This window comes from Coenobita brevimanus, chromosome 7 (assembly GCF_032717465.1).
Source record: "Coenobita brevimanus isolate Jiangsu-jjx chromosome 7, ASM3271746v2, whole genome shotgun sequence".
NCBI lineage: Eukaryota > Metazoa > Arthropoda > Malacostraca > Decapoda > Coenobitidae > Coenobita > Coenobita brevimanus.
The window spans coordinates 11,889,414-11,909,333 of NC_136960.1; the positions used below are offsets into that span (position 1 = coordinate 11,889,414).

Genomic DNA, 19,920 nt, shown 5'->3' on the forward strand with positions numbered 1-19,920 from the left:
GACTATAGTGTCGACTGTCAGAGAATGTGATTGTAAACGATAAAAAAACAGAGGCAGTCCTACTGATACTTATGAAGCTGTATGCAATACGGTAGGGTCAAACTATCGTAGGCTACCTATTCTTTGAGACCAATAACAGAAAAGCAAAACATAAGGCTCCTCCCCAACCCATCCAAATGCAGGCAGGAAAAAGTGGGGAAAAGGTGAAGAAAAATAACTGTAATGGGAATTTCGTATGGGAAAAGATATTTAACATTCACTATTAAAAAAATAATAATAATAATAATAATAATAATAATGTGCTTGTGAATAACCTGACCCAAAGTTTTTTCGTACCATGTCCAATATTTTGATGAAAAAAATTTACATATATATAAATTTATTTTTAAAAGAAGTTGCATCATTCATTAGGAAAAAAAACAGAAAGAATACACAAAATACATGGGCCCAAATTTCTGTTCAGTAATGTGGACAATATTTCGATTTTAGTGAGAAAAGGGGTAAAAAATCTATCATGGAAATTTATAGAGAAAGAAGGGTGGAGGAAAAAAAAAACTTGTTAGATTTGGACTTTCAACCCCTTCAGCAGGAAGACGCCATTTTTATATGGCTGCAATAGGACGATTGTTTTCAGGATGGAAGATCGGTCTGTTGGTGATGGGTTAATGAAGGTCTGGTGAAAGCAAGACCAGAATATGAAAAAAAAAAAAAAAGTGTCTCAACTGAACAATCAGGCAGATAGATAGACAGACAGATAGGCAGATAGGTAGGTGGGTGGACTGGCAGACGGCGAAAAATAATGAAGAGAATTACAAAAATCTCAGCATGAGACTGATTTTGTGTGTATGTGTGTGTGTGTGTGTGTGTGTGTGTGTGTGTGTGTGTCTGTGTCTGTGTGTGTGTGTGTGTGTGTGTGTGTGTGTGTGTGTGTGTGTGTGTGTGTGTGAGAGAGAGAGAGAGAGAGAGAGAGAGAGGGGTGGGGAGAGGGGGGGGGAGGCATGGGGACAAGGCAGAGTGGTTAGTCAGGCAGGAGTGTGGTAGAGGGGGTGAGGCAGAGTGGGAGACCCGGGTAGGCAGGAGCGAAGCAGGGGTGTGAGGCAGTTAGAGATGAGGCAGGGGGGTGAGGCAAGGGGGTGAGGAAGGAGAGGTTAGGCCTGGGGGGATAGGTAGGGGGGTGAGGCATAAGGAGGTGAGGTAGGGAGTTAAGGCAGGGAAAGGTGAGGTAGGGGGTGAGGCGGTGATTGAGGCATGGGGTGGGGAAGGGAGGGGTGAGGTAGAGGGTGAGGTAGGGGGTGAGGCAGGGGGGGTGAGGCAGGGGGGGTGAGGCAGGGTAGGCAGCTTACACATTACGGTACCTGTTCAGTCTTTAGTTACCCCTTGAAGTGTGAACACCTGAGTGGCAACGTTCAGGTGAGAGGAGAGTGGGAGAGTGGAGTGGGGAGTGAGTGGGGAAGTGGGCAGTAGAGTAGTAGTGAGGAGTTGGAGAGTGGAGTGGGGAACGATGGAGAACTGGGGATTGAAGTGGATGAGTGAGTGGGGTGGGGAGTGGGCAGAAGTTAGGAATGGAGTGGACCTGAGTGTGGCTGAGGTGATGAGTGGGAAATGAATGAGGGGAATGTGGGAAATGAGGCCAAGAAAGGTATGAGTGGGGAATGAAGAGGTGAGTGGGGTGTGGGGAGTGGAGTGGGGAGTGGGGCTGAGGGTTGAGTAAGACTGAGTGGGGAGGACAACGATGATATAAATTTTAACAGCATGCAGTCAGTTGCGGCCGAGTCATGCCCAATTTTGTGTCCGATTTTTCGCCAGATATTTGGAATCCTCTACAGGTCATACCGCTGGGTGGAATGAGCTGGAATTTCGCATGACCAAGGCCATTACGTCAGAGAAGGCGCGTGTCAAGTCGAGTGTCATTGCGTGTGTCCGGGGCTGCGTGGCTGGGAATACTGTTCACCTCATCAATATTTTTAACTCTCTCTCTCTCTCTCTCTCTCTCTCTCTCTCTCTTTCTCTCTCATCAGTCTTCCAGCACGCCATGCACAAGGGGGCATTCGGCTCTATACTACAGCTCTTCTCAATAGGGTGGAGTCAAAGGCTTTTCGTCTCATTAACTCTCCTCCTCTTACTGACTCCCTTCAAGCTCTGTCTCTTCGCCGCACTGTTGCATCTTTATCTCTTTTCTATCGCTACTTTAATGGTCACTGCTCCTCTGAACTGTCTGCTTGCATTCCTCCACCTCTACGACGGGCGCGTAGCACCCGTCTGGCAGCAAACTCTCATCCCTTTTCTGTCCAACTCTCTAATGCAAGAGTTAACCGTTACTCCCAGTCTTTCATTTATGCAACAGGTCAGCTCTGGAACTGTCTCCCTCTGTCTGTATTTCCTGCTGCCTATGATCTCCAGTCTTTCAAACGTAGTGTGTCCAGGCATCTCAAAATGATCGGATCTTGAATTTGGCTCTCTATTGTTATTTTGTTTTTCTCTTGGAGGGAACTGTTACTGCGGGCTCATGGCCTTTGGTTCCTTCTTCCTCGCGTAAAATACATTAGATAGTGCATTTTTTCCACATCAGGACTGTGTGATCTAAATCTCTTTCCCACAGGGTTGTTATGGTTTAAATCAAATTATTTAAATCAGTGTGACAAAACCATGATTTAAATCAAAATGTTTTTTTTTCATACAAATACAGTAAAAATGAAGAAAACAGAGACTGTGATGGATGTGTATTGCACAGATGCATCAAGTCTGCTTGGCCTGTACTCTTCCTGCACTGATCTTGATTAAGTCAGGCACCAGTGATTACCTTTTGTTACAAGGCAAATATCAGAAAACAGGAAAGAAGGCTCTTTGATAATAACAATAAATGCTCCGGTTAGGAAAGCCTTTAATGCATCAGGTCTTTTCAAGTTGTATAGCAATTTTTGGGTAATAAATGTATGATGCCAAAATATCATTTCATTTAACAATGATAAAGACTTAGTAAAAAAAAAAAAAAAGTCTTCAAAAAAGTGAAAGAAATTTAATTTTAACAATCCAGTTAAGTAAAACAATCAATTTAAATATAAAAATCTGATTTAAATAAATTACTATAGATTTAAATTACATCTATCTATCTGTCTATCTGTCTATCTATCTATCTATCCATCTATCTATCTATCTATCTATCTATATATATATATATATATATATATATATATATATATATATTCGTGGTAGGTGGGGGCGCTCACCATCCACTCACTCCATGTAGTGCTGCTCTCGGGTGTCTGCCTTTTTCTCTCTTCCATCCTTCTTTCCTTCCATCCTCTTCTGCCTTTCTTTCCTTCATTCTTTCCTTGTCCTTCTGCCTACGGGTGACTTTACACTCCCTCTTCTGTCTTTTTTCCTTTTCCTTCTGCCTGTGGGTGACTCTACACTAAGTGACAAGCCAAATGGTTTCCTGTACACCAGGAAACCATTTACTACGCTGGGTGGTAACCATATAATCAAATTTTGGCACCTGATGGTTTAGTGGGTAATTATTGCGCTCCCCACGGATTGAGCCGGTGAAGGTTTATATCCAAGGAATGGTTGGGGTTGATTGCTCATGTAATGCCACTCAGGGATGAGTAGGCTGGTCACTCTCATCTTAAATGTCGAGACCAACTGCCTAGCCCCGGGCTCCTACGCTCCTCATGGAGCAATGTAGGATTGGACGATGGATGGATGAATATATATCCTTAGAGGAAGCCAGTCAGAACATCCCATCACTAGAACTTGACTCTCCTGATATTGTTCCACTTTAAATACAGACAGGGTACGTGAAATCCCTCCTAGACAATTTACCTACCAACAAAGCTCCAGGCCCAAATGGAATACCGCCAATTGTTTTGAAAAAATGTTCCCGAGAACTTGCCTCTGTTCTTGCTAAATTATTCAGACTATGCATACGTACTTCTTCATTCCCTAGTTCATGGAATGAAGCCAATATCCACCCAATTCCAAAGAAAGGAAGTTCCTCTGACCACTCTGATTACAGACCAATAGCTGTCACATCTTCTTCTTGTAAGGTTTTTGAAACTGTAATTAATAAGCACATAGTTAAACATCTTGAATCCAACAACTTAATTAGTGATAGACAATATGGTTTTTGCCAGGAAAGATCCACAATTGACATACTCAATCTCCTGACTCATACCATCATTCAATCAGTTGACCTACATGGAGAAACTCATGCAGTAGCCCTGGATATTTCTAAAGCTTTCGATAGAGTGTGGCACCGTTCCCTGTTGTCCAAACTCCCTTGCTATGGACTAAACTCTTTTGTTCCTTTGATTTCCTCATATCTCAGCAACAGAAATATAAGAAAAAGAGTAGATGATGTAATCACAATTTCCACTCAAATAACGCCGGCGTGTCGCAGGGATCAGTTCTGGCACCAACCCTGTTCCTCGTTCATATTAATGATCTCTTATCTGTCACCCACAATCCCATCCATTCATATGCAGATGACTCAACACCTCATAGTTCATTCACACTCAGACATTCATTTACAAAGTCTGATATCTCTAACTCTCAACTCAGTACAGCCATCTCTTTAAATCAAGACCTATCCACGATCAGTGAATGGGGACAAAATAACCTTATCTCATTTAATGCTAGTAAAACTAAATTTATACAATTTACTAATAGACAGGTATTGCCTGAATCTTATATTACCTTCAGTGCTACAAATATTCCCATTTCCAAAAGTATTGAAATTCTCGGTGTCTCACTTAACAATGCCCTCAGCTGGACCTCTCATCTCAGATCACTTACTAAAACCGCCTTAAAGATACTTGGATTATTGTACAGAGTCCGTAACTTCTTCACTGACTTGCAGTTAGCTATAATTTATAAAAGTCATGTGCGCTCTCAGCTTGAATACTGCTCACCCTTGTGGAGTGGAAGTGGAGAGGTTGCATTAAAACAACTAGACAAAATTCAGAACAAAGCTGTTAGAATTATTAATGACCCTGCTATTACTAACAAACTAACTCCCCTACAAGTAAGAAGGAATGTTGCCTCCCTTGCATTATTTTACAGATATTTTTATAGCAAATGTTCAGTCGAAGTTGCGTCCATTGTGCCTCCTCTCCATGCTTTCCATCGTGCTACACGGGCATCTGGCAGTGCTCATGACTGGAATGTCACTCAGCCATACTGCAGACCTTCTGCCTATCAGAATTCTCGCTTCCCCAGAATTGTTTCCCTCCAAACTTCAACTGCTGCTGTTCAAGTCCATCTGTTACAGATATTTTATGAACAGAGGACACTAGTAATCTGGTGCATGGATTTTTTATTTATTTTTTTATTTTTTTATTTTTCCTTGCTCTGTTCTGTTATTTAAATATATATATATATATATATATATATATATATATATATATATATATATTTATATATATATATATATATATATATATATATATGTGTGTGTGTGTGTGTGTGTGTGTGTGGGTGTGTGCTATTTTTTCCAACCCTGCGTGTGAGTAACCTCCCCCATACAAAGAAGTGCTAGCCTGTGGTGCTCTGCCTTACTCCCACTTCCCAGTCACATTATTATTTTCAATTTTGTAAGTCTGTTTATTTGAACAGTGATATATAATCATGCCTAATGGACGCATTGCAGCAAGTGGGAGGGAAAAAGGCCCAGTGAGTTACCCTTTTGACAGAATTCCCAAAGGCACAAACATGGTTGGAAAAAAAAAATCACAGATTTAAAAAAAAAAAAAATCTAATTTAAATCCAAAAAATCCAATTTAAATTTGAAAAGTCGATTTTTTTTTTTATCGGATTTATTCCAACCCTGCTTTCTCACCTTTTCTCACTTTCTCACAGAATGAAGGTGCCAAGGCTGTGTTGGGGGTGGGTGTGCGTGGGCGTGGTGGGCGTCCTGCTACCCATCGCCTCATCAATCGTCACCTACACCTTCGTCTCCTTGGGCAGTGAAGCTCTCTCGGTGGACGAAACGGGAGCGGTGATTATTATGCTGACCATGATAAAGGTGAGTATGGGGTGGGGAGAGGGGTAGGGTGGAGATGGGTAAGGCTAGAGCGAGTGGGGTGGAGAGGGGTGTACTTAGGTAAGGTTAGGGCAAGAGGGGTGAGGAGAGGTGAGGAAAGGTGAGGAGAGGTTACATACATATTAATTTCTATACATACAAGGCGTCCTGATCATGTGTTACGAACTTTAAGAGGATATTCTGGGAGTAATTTTGTGTTGAGAATGCAATAAGAGGGATCCAAATATCATTCGTTTGGGAGTTAAAATAATTCTCTCTCTCTCTCTCTCTCTCTCTCTCTCTCTCTCTCTCATCTTAAAATTTCACTTTTTCTCTTCTTCAAATTCTTATTTACCTCTTTTCTCCTTCCCTCCCTTCCTCTCTCTCTCTCTCTCTCTCTCTCTCTCTCTCTCTCTCCACAGCTGCTCCTGCTATCCGCTCACGGCATCTTCCCCATCGACTTGAACAAACTCTTCTACGACATCATAACCAAAGGAAAGAGGTCCATCCGTAAGAACAACCACAACGCCTCTCTCTACCAGGTGAGTGAGTGAGTGAGTGTGTGAGTGAGGGAAGGAGGGATTGATTGACTGATTGACTGAGCGAGCGAGTGAGTGAGTGAGGGAAGGAGGGATTGATTGACTGATTGATTGAGTGAGTGAGTGAGGGAAGGAGGAAGGGATTGAGCGAGTGAGTGTGTGAGCGAGTGAGAAAAAAATTGGCCATCTCATTCTTCAAACACCTACAATAGAAAACAATAATAATTTCGAGGTGAGTTAGTGAATGACAAAACTAAGACAGAGAGAGAGAGAGAGAGAGAGAGAGAGTCACCAGGAATGGAGCGCAATAAAATTCGTCCGGTTTGGAATATTCAGGTTTATGGTTATGCTGGTGAAAAGGGAGGAAGGAGGGAAGGAAGGAAAGAAAGAAGGAAGGAAGGAAGGAAGGGAGGGAGGGAGGGAAGGAGGGAGGGAGGAGGCGGGAAGGAAGGAAGGAAGGAAGTTAAGAGTTAGGAAGTAATAAGGATTAACCCGCCCCATCCCGACCACTTTTCCACCACTGACTCCCCCCAATCCTGACCATTTTTGGAAAAAAATTTTTTGGCTGAAACCTCCGCTTTTGGTGAGAAACATCGAAAATGCATAGAGAATTCACTCACCTGAGGTTTTAAATACTCGATACAGGTAGGAGTACCTCCTTACCTTACTGGGTTTTCTAACAAGCTGGCACCAAAGAAAACGAGTTCTATGGGAGGAAAACTATTTCACACCACTCATAAACGGTATTTATTAACTGACTTGATACGAATTTATATGTAGTACGAGAGTATATTGGTTTTCAAGCAGTATTATAGGCATTATAAGCATTGTTTCACTCACTAACTCATCACCATACCTGACCTTTTTTTGCCACATTACCTGATCATCATTTCTGACTTTCTTCCTCTAATTCTATGTAAAGTTTGTCCTCCACATTGTCATTGATTGGGGAATCACTCTGGCCCTGAATTTCGTACCGTGGCATGACATGGCTTTACTGGCCAAGTCACTGATAACAGGTGAATTGCTGAGACAATGGTGTGCAGGGGGTTGGAGGAGGTCATGCTTGGTAAGGCATTGTCCCTGCCTGGCTTCTTGTAGAGAAAGGTGTCACGTGTATACGTACCAAAAATCACTCACGAAAATTCAAAATTGTGCAAATTAGGGACCTTGCAATTGATTCGCGTTTATGTATGTCGACGGGATTGGCAGTAACAAAACGTGTGGACGTTAAAGAACGTCGATGGGATGCCGCAGGTTAAAAGATGTTAGGTGAGAGGAAGAGACAAGTAGGAAGGATGAAGTGAAAAATATTATTCCATGAGAGAGAGAGAGAGAGAGAGAGAGAGAGAGAGAGGCTAGGAAGAAGGAAGTGAAAAATATGGAGTTACGGTAAAATGGGGATGGGGGACAGAGAGACGGGAGGGGAATATAAAGTGGATGGGGAGGGGAGGGGAAGAGGAGGAGAGGGAGGGAGAGGGGAAGAGGGAGGGAAGGACAAATTAAGAGAAGGATACAGAAGGGGAAGATTTGGGTTAGGGGGACAGAAAGAGGGGTGGGGAAGAGTGAGGGGTAGAAGTGTGGAAAGGGAGGGGACAAGCGATATGGACGGGGAGGGAAAATGGAGGGGAATGACAGGGAAGAGAAAGGGAATGAAGAGAGAGGTAGGAAATGGACTGGGGAGAGTACAAAGGAGTACAAAGGAAAGCAAACAGCAACAGACCTTATGGTCCTTTCGAGGCTGTTTGTTACAGAGTAGACTATGACTCTGAGATCTAACTCTATATGCTGAAGGATAAGGATAGTAAAGCAAGAAGGCTCCAAACCCTTCAGTTAAAACTGGAAAGAAAAAGTGAGAAAAACCACCATGCAGCATGGAAAAACTGACATGGAAATTTCATAGGAAAGACTGGAAAGGAATAATTACATTCTATAATACATTTTCTATAAGCTACCAGTATGAATAACCTGAAAGAGAAAGTAGTAAAGTAAAATGAATAATCGAATCAATAAATAACTAATGCATAATACCATGTACGGGTATGATGACTTAATCGGGCGTCTGCGGACACAGTATGGAATTTGCACAGTGCACAGTGCAGATGTTCAGGGGTGGTGCAGCAGCCTTGTCTGGCTCTATTAAGGTAGGCAGCAGTCAATCAGGCCCCAGCTCCATTCATTCCACTGAGACTAGGAACTTTCCCATGTGAGACAAGCACACAAGTCACGTCCTGAAGCAGTGACCCCAGGTATATTAAAAAAAAAAATCCCGATGGTGGCCACTTAAATAACAGAGACCCTCAGCGATTCACAGCCTATAACAGGTCGAAAGTATGGGTAGTGACTGTTAACTCAGGGCTATCTGAATCACATCATATTTGCTTTTCTGCCCAGAATCGTGCTAAGTCTGTTCTTCGCGTTGCTAAAAATAATTTCATCCGTACTAAATGCTCTCAATTCTCGAAATTGAATTCTTCCCGCTCCTTCTGGCACCTTGCAAAAAACCTTTCTAACAATTTTACCTTATCATCCTTCCCTCCTCTTTTCTACGCTGATGGGTCTGTAGCTATTTCTTCTACTGATAAAACAGATCTCTTCACACAGACTTTCTCCTCCAATTCCACCTTAGACGATTATGGTGCTGTTCCTCCATCTCTTCCCCCCTCTGACTTCCTCATGGCTGACATTAAAATTTCTTCAGCTGATGAATTTTCTGCCATCACTGGCCTTAATACTAACAAGGCATATGGGCCTGATGGAGTCCCTCCTGTTGTTCTCAAGAACTGTGCTTCTGTGCTTACACCCTGCCTAGGCAAACTCATTCGCCGTTGTCTGTCAACTTGTACCTTTCCTTCTTGCTGGAAGTTTGCTCTCATCCAGCCAGTCCCAAAGAAGGGTGACCACTCCCAACCCTCCAACTATCGTCCAATTGCTTTAACGTCCTGTATTTCAAAGGTTTTCGAGTCAAATCTCAATAGAAAAATTTTAAGGCATCTTTCCTATCACAACCTTCTTTCTAATCGTCATATGGGTTCCGTCAGGGATGCTCCACTAGCGATCTTCTCACCTACCTTTCAGACTCCTGGTCATCCTCTTTTCGGGACTTTGGCGAAAGCTTTACCATTGCACTTGACATCTCAAAGGCTTTCGATCGAGAGTGGCATAAATCTTTAATTTCCAAACTGCCCTCTTTCGGTTTCTGTCCTTCTATCTGTGCCTTCATAGCTAGCTTCCTTTCTGGTCATTCTATAGCCGCTGTTGTAGACGGCCGTCGTTCTTCTCCTAGATCTATCAACAGTGGTGTTCCTCAGGGCTCTGTCCTATCACCAACTCTCTTCCTTTTATTCATCAATGACCTTCTAAGCTGTATATCTAACCCTACCCACTCATATGCTGATGACTCCACCCTTCACTTTTCCATTCGGTTTCCGCAACACCCATCTCAGCAGTTACTTCAACAAACAAGGGATGAGGCTATGACACAGCTAATGTCTGACTTGGCTCGTATCTCTGACTGGGGTAAAAATAATCTGGTTGTTTTTAATGCATCTAAGACTCAGTTCTTACACCTGTCAACCCGACAAAATCTTCCACAGGTATACCCACTAATGTTTAATAATATTCAGCTTAATCCTGCATCATCCTTGAACATGCTTGTGGTTTCATTTACTCGGGACTTATCTTGGAAAGATCATGTTACATCTCTTGTAAAATCTGCTTCCAAGAGATTAGATGTGCTAAGCCGACTCCGTTCTTTCTTTACCCCTGCACAATTGTTGACTGTATATAGGGGTTTTATCCGCCCCTGTGTGGAGTACAACTCTCATGTGTGGGGAGGCTCCCCACATACAGCTCTTCTCAATTGGGCGGAGTCAAAGGCTTTTCGTCTCATTAACTCTCCTCCTCTTACTGACTCCCTTCAACCTCTGTCTCTTCACCGCACCGTTGCATCTTTATCTCTTTTCTATCGCTACTTTAATGGTCACTGCTCCTCTGAACTGTCTGCTTGCATTCCTCCACCTCTACGACAGGCGCGTAGCACCCGTCTAGCAGCAAACTCTCATCCCTTTTCTGTCCAACTCTCTAATGCAAGAGTTAACCGTTACTCCCAGTCTTTCATTTATGCAACAGGCCAACTCTGGAACTGTCTCCCTCTGTCTGTATTTCCTACTGCCTATGATCTCCAGTCTTTCAAACGCAGTGTGCCCAGGCATCTCGAAATGATCGGATCTTGAATTTGGCTCTCTATTGTATTTTGTTTTTCTCTTGGAGGGAACTGTTATTGCGGGCTCATAGCCTTTGGTTCCTTCTTCCTCGCATTAAAAAAAAAAAAATCCTAGTCTGTGCATATATTATATTTGCATTCAATAAATTGATCCAGGCTCTAAAAACAATAAAATAAGATAAAAAAGAAAACTATACATACACTAGTGTTTTATTCAGGAGTAAACATATTAAGCTGGGGGTTAGACGACAAATACTTATCCAGGCGACCTTTAAAGGTTTGTACTATATTACAATTTACTATGTTGGAGGGCAATTTATTCCATATATTTACAACTCTATTGAAGAAGAAATGCTTAGCTTCATGCGACTGGAATCGTTTGCCAATTATTTTATGCCCATTGCCTCTAGTATAATTCGAGTGATCAACTGTGAAGTATTTATCGACAGCCATGTTATCATGTCCTTTGAATGTTTTGAATACTTGAATTAAATCTCCTCGTCTCCTTCGTATAGTTAGTGTAAAGAGATTCAGGGCTTCTTAACTTTCCTCGTACGGTTTATTTCTCAGTCTAGGTATCATCTTTGTCATCCTTCACTGCACTCTTTCAAGCTTTTCCATATCTGTTTTATAATACGGTGACCAAAACTGAACGCAATACTCCAAGTGTGGGCATACTAAGGAAATATACAAAGAGAGGACATTATTATCGAATTTATATTCAAATTCTCAGCCTATGAATCCAATCAATTTATTGGCTTTTTTCACAGCTTCTGTACATTGTTTGCTTGGTTTCAAAACGTTTGTTATTTTAACTCCTAAGTCTTTTTCATGGTTTACCCTATCAAATTGAACATTATTCATGTTATTACTAGCTCTTACATTTTAACTGCCAATGTTTAGCATTTTGCATTTATTAATATTGAAATCTATTTGCCAGACTTGGGCCCAGTAAAACAGTTTATCAAGATCTCTTTGAATTGCCTGCCTTTGCAGTGCTGTATCTATTCTGTTACCTATTTTAGTATCATCAGCAAATTTTACAACACAGTTCTTTGTCAATATCATTCACATATATCAAGAAAAGAATAGGACCTAACACTGAACCCTGAGGCACTCCGCTTGTAACATTTATCCATCTGACTCTTTTCCATTTATTACAACTCTTTGCTTTCGTCCAGTGAGCCAATCTTCTACCCACCCAAGAACACTTTCGCTGAAACCATGTGCCTTTAGCTTCTGAAGGAGTCTTTTGTGTGGAACTTTGTCAAAAGCCTTTTGAAAACCAAGGTAGACCACATCAACAGATTTAGTCTCGTCGCACATGTTCAGTATATCAAGCAGATTCGTGAGGCAAGAGCGATTATTATGAAAACCATGTTGCGAATCTTTTATGAGATTGTTTGTTTCTCTTTCACAAACTTGTCTCTGATAGTAGTTTCAAGCAATTTGCAAACCACCAATGTTAAACTAATTGGGCGGTAGTTTTCTGGTTGGGCTCTGTTGCCCTTTTTAAATATAGGGGTTATGTTAGCAAGCTTACATTCATGTGGCATCTTACTGCTCTTAACCCGCTCCGTCCCGACCACTTTTTCACCACTGGTACCCCCCAATCCCGACCATTTTTCGACCCTTTTTTTTTTTTTTGCTAAAACTTTCGCTTTTGGTCAGAAACAATGGTCAGTGACAAAGAAATTGTTCCCCGGGAGTCCATAATTACCCTAAACAGGTATGCCTTGGTCCTACCTGGCCCCGTGTTCTCCGTAGGTGGTCTGAGCCTCTAACGTTTTCTATGGTATTATAAGTCTGGGAAACCAATGAAAGTTAGTAGATATGTATTTATTACAAACATAAAAACATGTGATAAAAGAGTATATTGGATTTTATACAAAAATAGAGCAGAAATAAGCATTGTACCATCATGCGAAACGAGCAAAATCGGGCAACTTGGTCACGATGAATCGCTAACATTCGAAAATCATGATACATATCATTTTTTTTACTTACATAATACTTCTACAATAACATTATACCATTTTACATTTTATTGAACTGTTTTTATGTATTCACAGGCCTTTTGATAACATTTAGCGTAATGTTAGCGCTTATTTACGTAGTGAGTGAACTCGCTGTGACTGTTGTGTCAACTCGTATTGTGTTTTTTCTACTTACATAATAGTTTTCTAATAACATTATACACTTTTCAACTTTATAGAACTGTTTTGAGATAATTTCAGGCCTTACGTAAATAAATAGCGTAATAATAGCGCATAATAACACACACGGTGAAGTCGCTATGACTACTATTTCAACTTACAACCTATTTTTGTACTTATATAATAATTCTCCACTAACATTGCACATGTTTACACTTGATATAATTGATATCACATAATTTCAGAACTTACGATTCAACTGAGCGTCATATTAGCGCGTACTTACACAGGGAGTGTTATCGCGATATCATTTGTTTCATCTTACATTAGTAATCAACTTATAAAATACCTTACTACTAACATTACAACAAATTCCACTTTATATAATTCCTATCATATACTTACTGACCAGAATGTGGGTGTACTCGTGACATCAATTATTACAACTTACACTATTGTTCAACTTATAAGTTTTATTCATGCTAACATTACACCCGTTTCCACTTTATATTCTTGCTATCACATATTTACTGACCAGAGTGTTATACTGAGCGTCATATTTTCGCAGATTTACACAGTGGGTGTAGTTTTGATATAAATTCTTTCAACTTACACTAATTCTCAACTTATACATTACTTTCCTGAAAACATAACACCCGTTTCAACTTTATATTTGACTTAGCACCTACTGACTGGCCTTACCATTATAATGAGCGTCATTTCGCCTTCCCACACAGTTTCAGTAGTGTAGGAAATTATGATACTCTTTGAAACAAGGCTGAAGGCACTACGCAACATTGCACTTGACACACTCGTACCTTGTGTCTTTTCTCTGAGTGGATGGTCTGACTGTCGAGTGCTTACATACATGGCAGCGACGCTGGGGTTTACGACGGTTTGGGTCGGAAGGGATTGCGCTGGGATAGTGGCGTCCTGCAAGACGTAGGGGAGTCTGGGCAGCCATGGGGGTGCGGGTGTGGTGTGTGGGTCTGTCCTGGGCATGCTTGGCGATTATTTCACGTGCCAGCTCCCTCACAAACCCCTCAAAGGTCTCGGATACTCCAGTGGTCATTGCGTGCAGGTAGTGGGCGTTCAGGACCGTGATGTCGAGCAAGTGGAAAAGGAGTTTCTTGTACCACTTCATCGTGGTCCTGGCACAGTCACCACTTGAAATCATCGAGTCTGACTGATCCACTTGCCTCATGTTCAGATTATAGTCCAGTACAGACTTGGGTTTCCATACGTTGCGCCTCCTCTCACTACGGTGATCCACGGAGTCTGTGCGGTGCATCAGGGGGCTGTGAACAGTTGATAGGAGGCAAACTTCCCTGTTGTGGTTCCACAGGGTGGCAAGGATGTTATTGGCCTGGAAGAAAACCACCTCGTTCTTGTCAAGTTTCCTCCCTATCTTGACCATATGGCGATGGTTTCTCTTGACTGTACCACAGACTCCGGTGTCGTGTTGGTGGAGGAACCTAGCGAGAAGAGGGCTAGTGTACCAGTTGTCCAGGTACAACACATGACCACGATGAAGGTACTCTTCTATCATTGTCTTCACCACGGCCCCAGAGAGTCCTATACTCCGATCTTCTGTTATATCTGTCTGTGCGCCCGTGTACAAGACTATGTCTTGCACATAACCAGTCTTACAGTCACACATAACAAAGATCTTGAACCCGAAACGGTGTCTCTTGCTGGGTATGTACTGCCTAAAGGAAATATTGCCTCTCCACAACACAAGACTCTCGTCTATGACGAGGTCTCTGTAGGGATAAAATGAGGAGTGGAACATTTCCCGTAAATGATCAAATACCAGCCTAATTCTCCTCATTTTATCTGTGTTATTTGCATTGGCTGGATCTTCTGCATCAAAAAAGTGGAGGCGGCCGAGAATATACTGAAATCTGTTACGACTCATCACCTTTCCAAAGAAAGGTGTGAGGATCATTGGGTCAGTTGTCCAGTAGGCAGGAATTTGGTTTTTCCTTACCACACCCAGCAAGAGAACCAGGGCCAAAAATAAGAACATCTCTGAAATTGTAATGGGATAGTCATATTGTTGGGAATGCCTGCTCGTGGTTCCCAAACGTTCACTTTCACGGCGCTGTGATCGTGAAAATATATTAGTCTGTTCAACTATGCGCCCCACAAACGCCTCCTCAAAGAACAAGTGGAAAAAATCCACCCTAGACGAACCTGCATGCACACCTGGAGCCGTGCAACCAGACCGCCACTCCTCAGTGAAAGGGTGAATGATGGGAGTAAAATTACTCCCATCTTCCCAGTTCCACGTGACACCACCGTCTCCAGCCACGTCCCCATCGTCCCCTTCGTCAGGGTGGGGAGGTGAGGGTGGTGGGGGAGGTTGGGGAGGTGGAGAGCGGCGCCTCTCATCACTCGCACTTCTCTTCCCTCTCCCTTTTCTTTTACCCTTTCCCTTCCCTTTCTTTCCTTTCCCCACATCCTGGGGCTGTGGGGAGGAAGTTTGGGAATATTGTGGGGCGAAAGACGTGCTGGGGAGTGGCTCCACCTCCTCTCCCCTAGGCCTACGTACACCACGTGCTCGTGCTGCCTCCCTCACACCACTTGCCCCTTCACCCCGCACTACCCCCACACCACTTTCACTTTCACCCCGCGCTGCTGCCACAACACTTTCCCTTTCACCCAGCAATCCCACCACACCACTTTCCACTTCCCCAGACAAAAGACTTTCACCATACCTTATATGTCTTCTCGCCCCACCTTCTGATCCTCGTGGTGATATTTTTTCTTTTCCCAACCACGAGGCGATATCACGTCCTAAGCCGCCGTCATCCTCATCGTCCTCATCCTCGTCCTCATCAGATTCGGGATGGAGAGATAGCCGTGCACGTGGTTGGGGAGCAGGCTGGCCTTCCCTTGCCTTACGGTATGTCACATACAGCGTTTTTCGGGGTGAAGGGACCTCTTCATCACTGCTACTTATTTCTTCCTCTGGCTGGACGTAATCGAGATCTACCACATCATCATCGAGTGGAGAATCACTATCTCCAGTGAAGGCTTCCAGGGCGGATGCAATTTCCTCGTCTGAGAGACCTTTCCGCGCCATGTCTGACCTGGGTCACTGCTAGCAGGTGAGTGACTGAGACAAGGGCGAGCGCAGGTCACACAGGGTCTAGGACGCTGCCTGCCTGGCGGCAGGTAGGGGAGGCTTGGGTACGTGGGCGAATCGAAAATCTCGCGCGAATTTTGAAAATTGTGGAAATTATGAACCTTGCAATTGCAGGACGTTGAAGTACATCAACGGGATTGGCAGTGACATAACGTGAGGACGTGGAAGTACGTCGACGGGACACCGTGGGTTAAGTGATAAGTTAAAAAGGTCAGTTAAAGGCTTTGATATTTCATTCTGTAGTTCCTTCAATACACGTTGAGATATTTTGTCCGGTCCTGGTGTTTTATTCTCTTTTAATTTCCTTATTGTAAGCAGTGCGCCACGATCGCTAACTACAATGTCAGTGATTATGTTGTCCTCTTCTATGGGAATGGGGGAAACAGTAGGAATTGTGTGAATATTTTCTGTCGTAAATTCTGACGCGAAGAAAGTATTAAGAATTTTCGCAATCGTAGTTTCATCATCAGTGTGCTCTCTGTTATCTGTGATTAAGGGACCAATTGTTGGAGTTATTACCTTTTTGCTTCTTATGTAACTGAAAAATTCTTTGGGATTTGATTTACTGATGCTTGCAATATGTGCCTCAAGGTTTTTCTTACTGCATTTATTTAATATTTTGGCTTTTCGTCGAAGGGCATTGTATTCATTTTTGTCATTTTGATATTTTGTGGTATTATAATTCTTATATGCAAGATTTTTTGCTTCTAGACAATGTTTAATGTCAGAGTTCCACCATTTGGGTTTAGAATTTTTGGCAGGCCTTCTGTTCTGCATTGGAATACATAACCTGACGGCATTGTTGAGAGTTTCTGTAAAAAAAAAATTCCATGCATCATTGATATCTAAAGTTTCGACAATGGGATACCAGTCACCTGCACCTACAATTGCCTTTAATTTCTTAAAATTTGCTCTCTTAAAGTTGGGCACTTTCTCACAACTGGCCCTGACACTGTCTTCACTGAATTTGATGTTAAATGTAACTATGCGATGATCACTTGTGGTAAATTCTTCTCCTACAATAACGTTACTCAGTAAATTTTCTGACGTAGCTAAGACAAGATCTAGGATGTTAGATTCACGTGTCAGATAATTTACAAATTGATATAAAGAACTTTCCTGCAAGTTTGTATACAGGTCTAACCCTGTGTGTGAGGATAGAGCTTCTCCCCATTTTGGGACTGGTAAATTAAAATCACCAAATATTACAGTGCTGTGCATACAAGATGATTCGGCAGTTTGATTGTAGATTTCATTATCTATGTTGAGTGGCTAACCAGGTGGACGATAAATTAACCCAAGAGTGATTTTATGACAAGATTAATTTCTAAGCCGAAAATCAATGGTGTCAATGTTTTCAATTTCGACTGGATGAAATCCTGATTTAATAACAACACACCGCCTCCTGCTTGATTCTTCCTTTCACTACTAAAATGTGGTAATGGTGGGTGAAGGAGAGAGGGAAGGGAGGAAGGAGGTAGGTAGATAGGTATGGAGGGAGGTAGGGAGGGAAGGGGAAGAAGGGAGAGGGAAAGAAGAGGAATCGAGAATGGAGGGGAGAGGGAGAGAGGAAAGGAAGGAGGAGGAAGAGGGAGAGAGAGGGAAGGGAGGGAAAGAGTGAAGGAAGGAAGGGAGAGAGGGGAGGATACCATAAGTGAGATCTCGTCTGCTTCAGTTCCTTTATGTGATGGAGTGATGGAGAATACAGTCTCTCTCTCTCTCTCTCTCTCTCTCTCTCTCTCTCTCTCTCTCTCTCTCCAATATTCCTTTCATTCCCCCTCCTTCTCTCACCTATTCCCTTTATCCTCTTCTTTGCCTTTCTTCCTCTCTCTGTCGACAAACCAACCAACCAAAAACTAAATGGATCCATCTACCTATAAACACACACACACACACACACACACACACACACAAACATATATATATATATATATATATATATATATATATATATATATATATATATATATATATATATATATATATATATATATATATATCCATATACATTCTATACATTCTATCCATTTCTCCTTTCTCTGAAATCTCCATTCTAGGAGATTTCAATGTTCACCACCACCTTTGGCTCTCCTCTCCTTTCACGGATCCACCTGGAGAACAAGCCTACATCTTTTCTATCCTTAATGACCTAGAGCAGCTTGTACAGCACCCTACCCGTATCCCTGACTGCCTTGGAGAGAGTTCCAACATACTTGACCTCTTCCTCACAACTAATCCTTCTGCTTACTCTGTTAATCTTTTCTCTCCGTTGGGCTCCTCCGATCACAACCTTATTACCTTAACCTCTCCTATCACTCCGGTATGGCCTGTGGACCCTCCAGGGAAACGTCGTCTGTGGCATTTTGGAGCCGCGGACTGGGAGGCCCTCAGGCAGTACTTCTTTGATTTTCCCTGGAATGACTATTGCTTCCATGGCCGGGAGCCATCTGAGTGTGCCTTGCGCATTACGGAGGTTATTCTTTCGGGCATGGAAGCATACATTCCTTTCTCATATCCTTTGACTAACGCAAGAAAGCCTTGGTTTAATCACGCTTGTTCTAATGCTGTCCGCAACATGGAGAGGGCCTACAAAAGGTACCGGAGCCAACCCACCCCTGAATCACATCATCTTTACGTTTCTGCCCGGAATCGTGCTAAGTCTCTTCTTCGCTCTACTAAAAATAATTTCATCCATACTAAATGCTCTCAACTCTCCAACTCGAATTCTTGCCGCTCCTTCTGGCACCTTGCCAAAAATCTTTCTAACAACTTTACCTTATCATCCTTCCCTCCTCTTTTCTACTCTGATGGTTTTGTAGCTATTTCTTCTACTGATAAAGCAGATCTCTTTGCACAGACTTTCTCCTCCAATTCCACCTTAGACGATTCCGGTGCTGTTCCTCCATCACTTCCCCCCTCTGACTTCCTCATGGCTGACATTAAAATTTCTTCAGTTGATATATTTTCTGCCATCACTGGCCACAGTACTAACAAGGCATATGGGCCTAATGGGGTCCCTCCTGTTGTTCTCAAGAACTGTGCTTCTGTGCTTACATCCTGCCTAGGCAAACTCTTTCGCCTTTGTCTGTCAACTTGTACCTTTCCTTCTTGCTGGAAGTTTCCTTTCATTCAGCCAGTCCCAAAGAAGGGTGACCACTCCCAACCCTCCAACTATCGTCCAATTGCTTTAACGTCCTGTATTTCAAAAGTTTGCGAGTCAATTCTCAATAGAAAAATTTTAAGGCATCTTTCCTATCACAACCTTCTTTCCGATCGTCAGTACGGGTTTCGTCAGGGACGCTCCACTGGCGATCTTCTCACCTACCTCTCAGACTCCTGGTCATCCTCTTTTCGGGACTTTGGCGAAAGCTTTGCCATTGCACTTGACATCTCAAAGGCTGTCGATCGAGTCTGGCATAAATCTTTAATTTCCAAACTGCCCTCCTACGGTTTCTATCCTTCTATCTGTGCCTTCATCGCTTGCTTCCTTTCTGGTCGTTCTATAGCCGCCGTTGTAGACGGCCATCGTTCTTCTCCTAGATATATCAACAGTGGTGTTCCTCAGGGCTCTGTGCTATCACCAACTCTCTTCCTTTTATTCATCAATGATCTTCTAAGCTGTACATCTTACCCTATCCACTCATACGCTGATGACTCCACCCTTCACCATTCCATTCGGTTCCCGCAACGCCCATCTCAACAGTTACTTCAACAAACAAGGGATGAGACTATGGCACACCTATCTGAATTGGCTCGTATCTCTGACTGGGGTAAAAATAATCTGGTTGTTTTTAATGCATCTAAGACTCAGTTCTTACACCTATCAACCC

The 19,920-nt window shown here is 42.6% G+C and overlaps 1 protein-coding gene across 1 annotated transcript in view; it reads left to right on the forward strand.

Moving 5' to 3' along the window:
* The first annotated feature begins 5,857 nt into the window (after positions 1-5,857).
* Positions 5,858-19,920, forward strand: part of LOC145404979 (uncharacterized) — a 16,956-nt gene continuing 2,893 nt past the window's right edge. Inside the window, exons 1-2 of the mRNA XM_080276484.1 lie at positions 5,858-6,022; positions 6,442-6,561. Of these exons, the coding sequence (XP_080132610.1) occupies positions 5,858-6,022; positions 6,442-6,561 (285 nt within the window). The remainder of the gene's footprint in view (positions 6,023-6,441; positions 6,562-19,920) is intronic.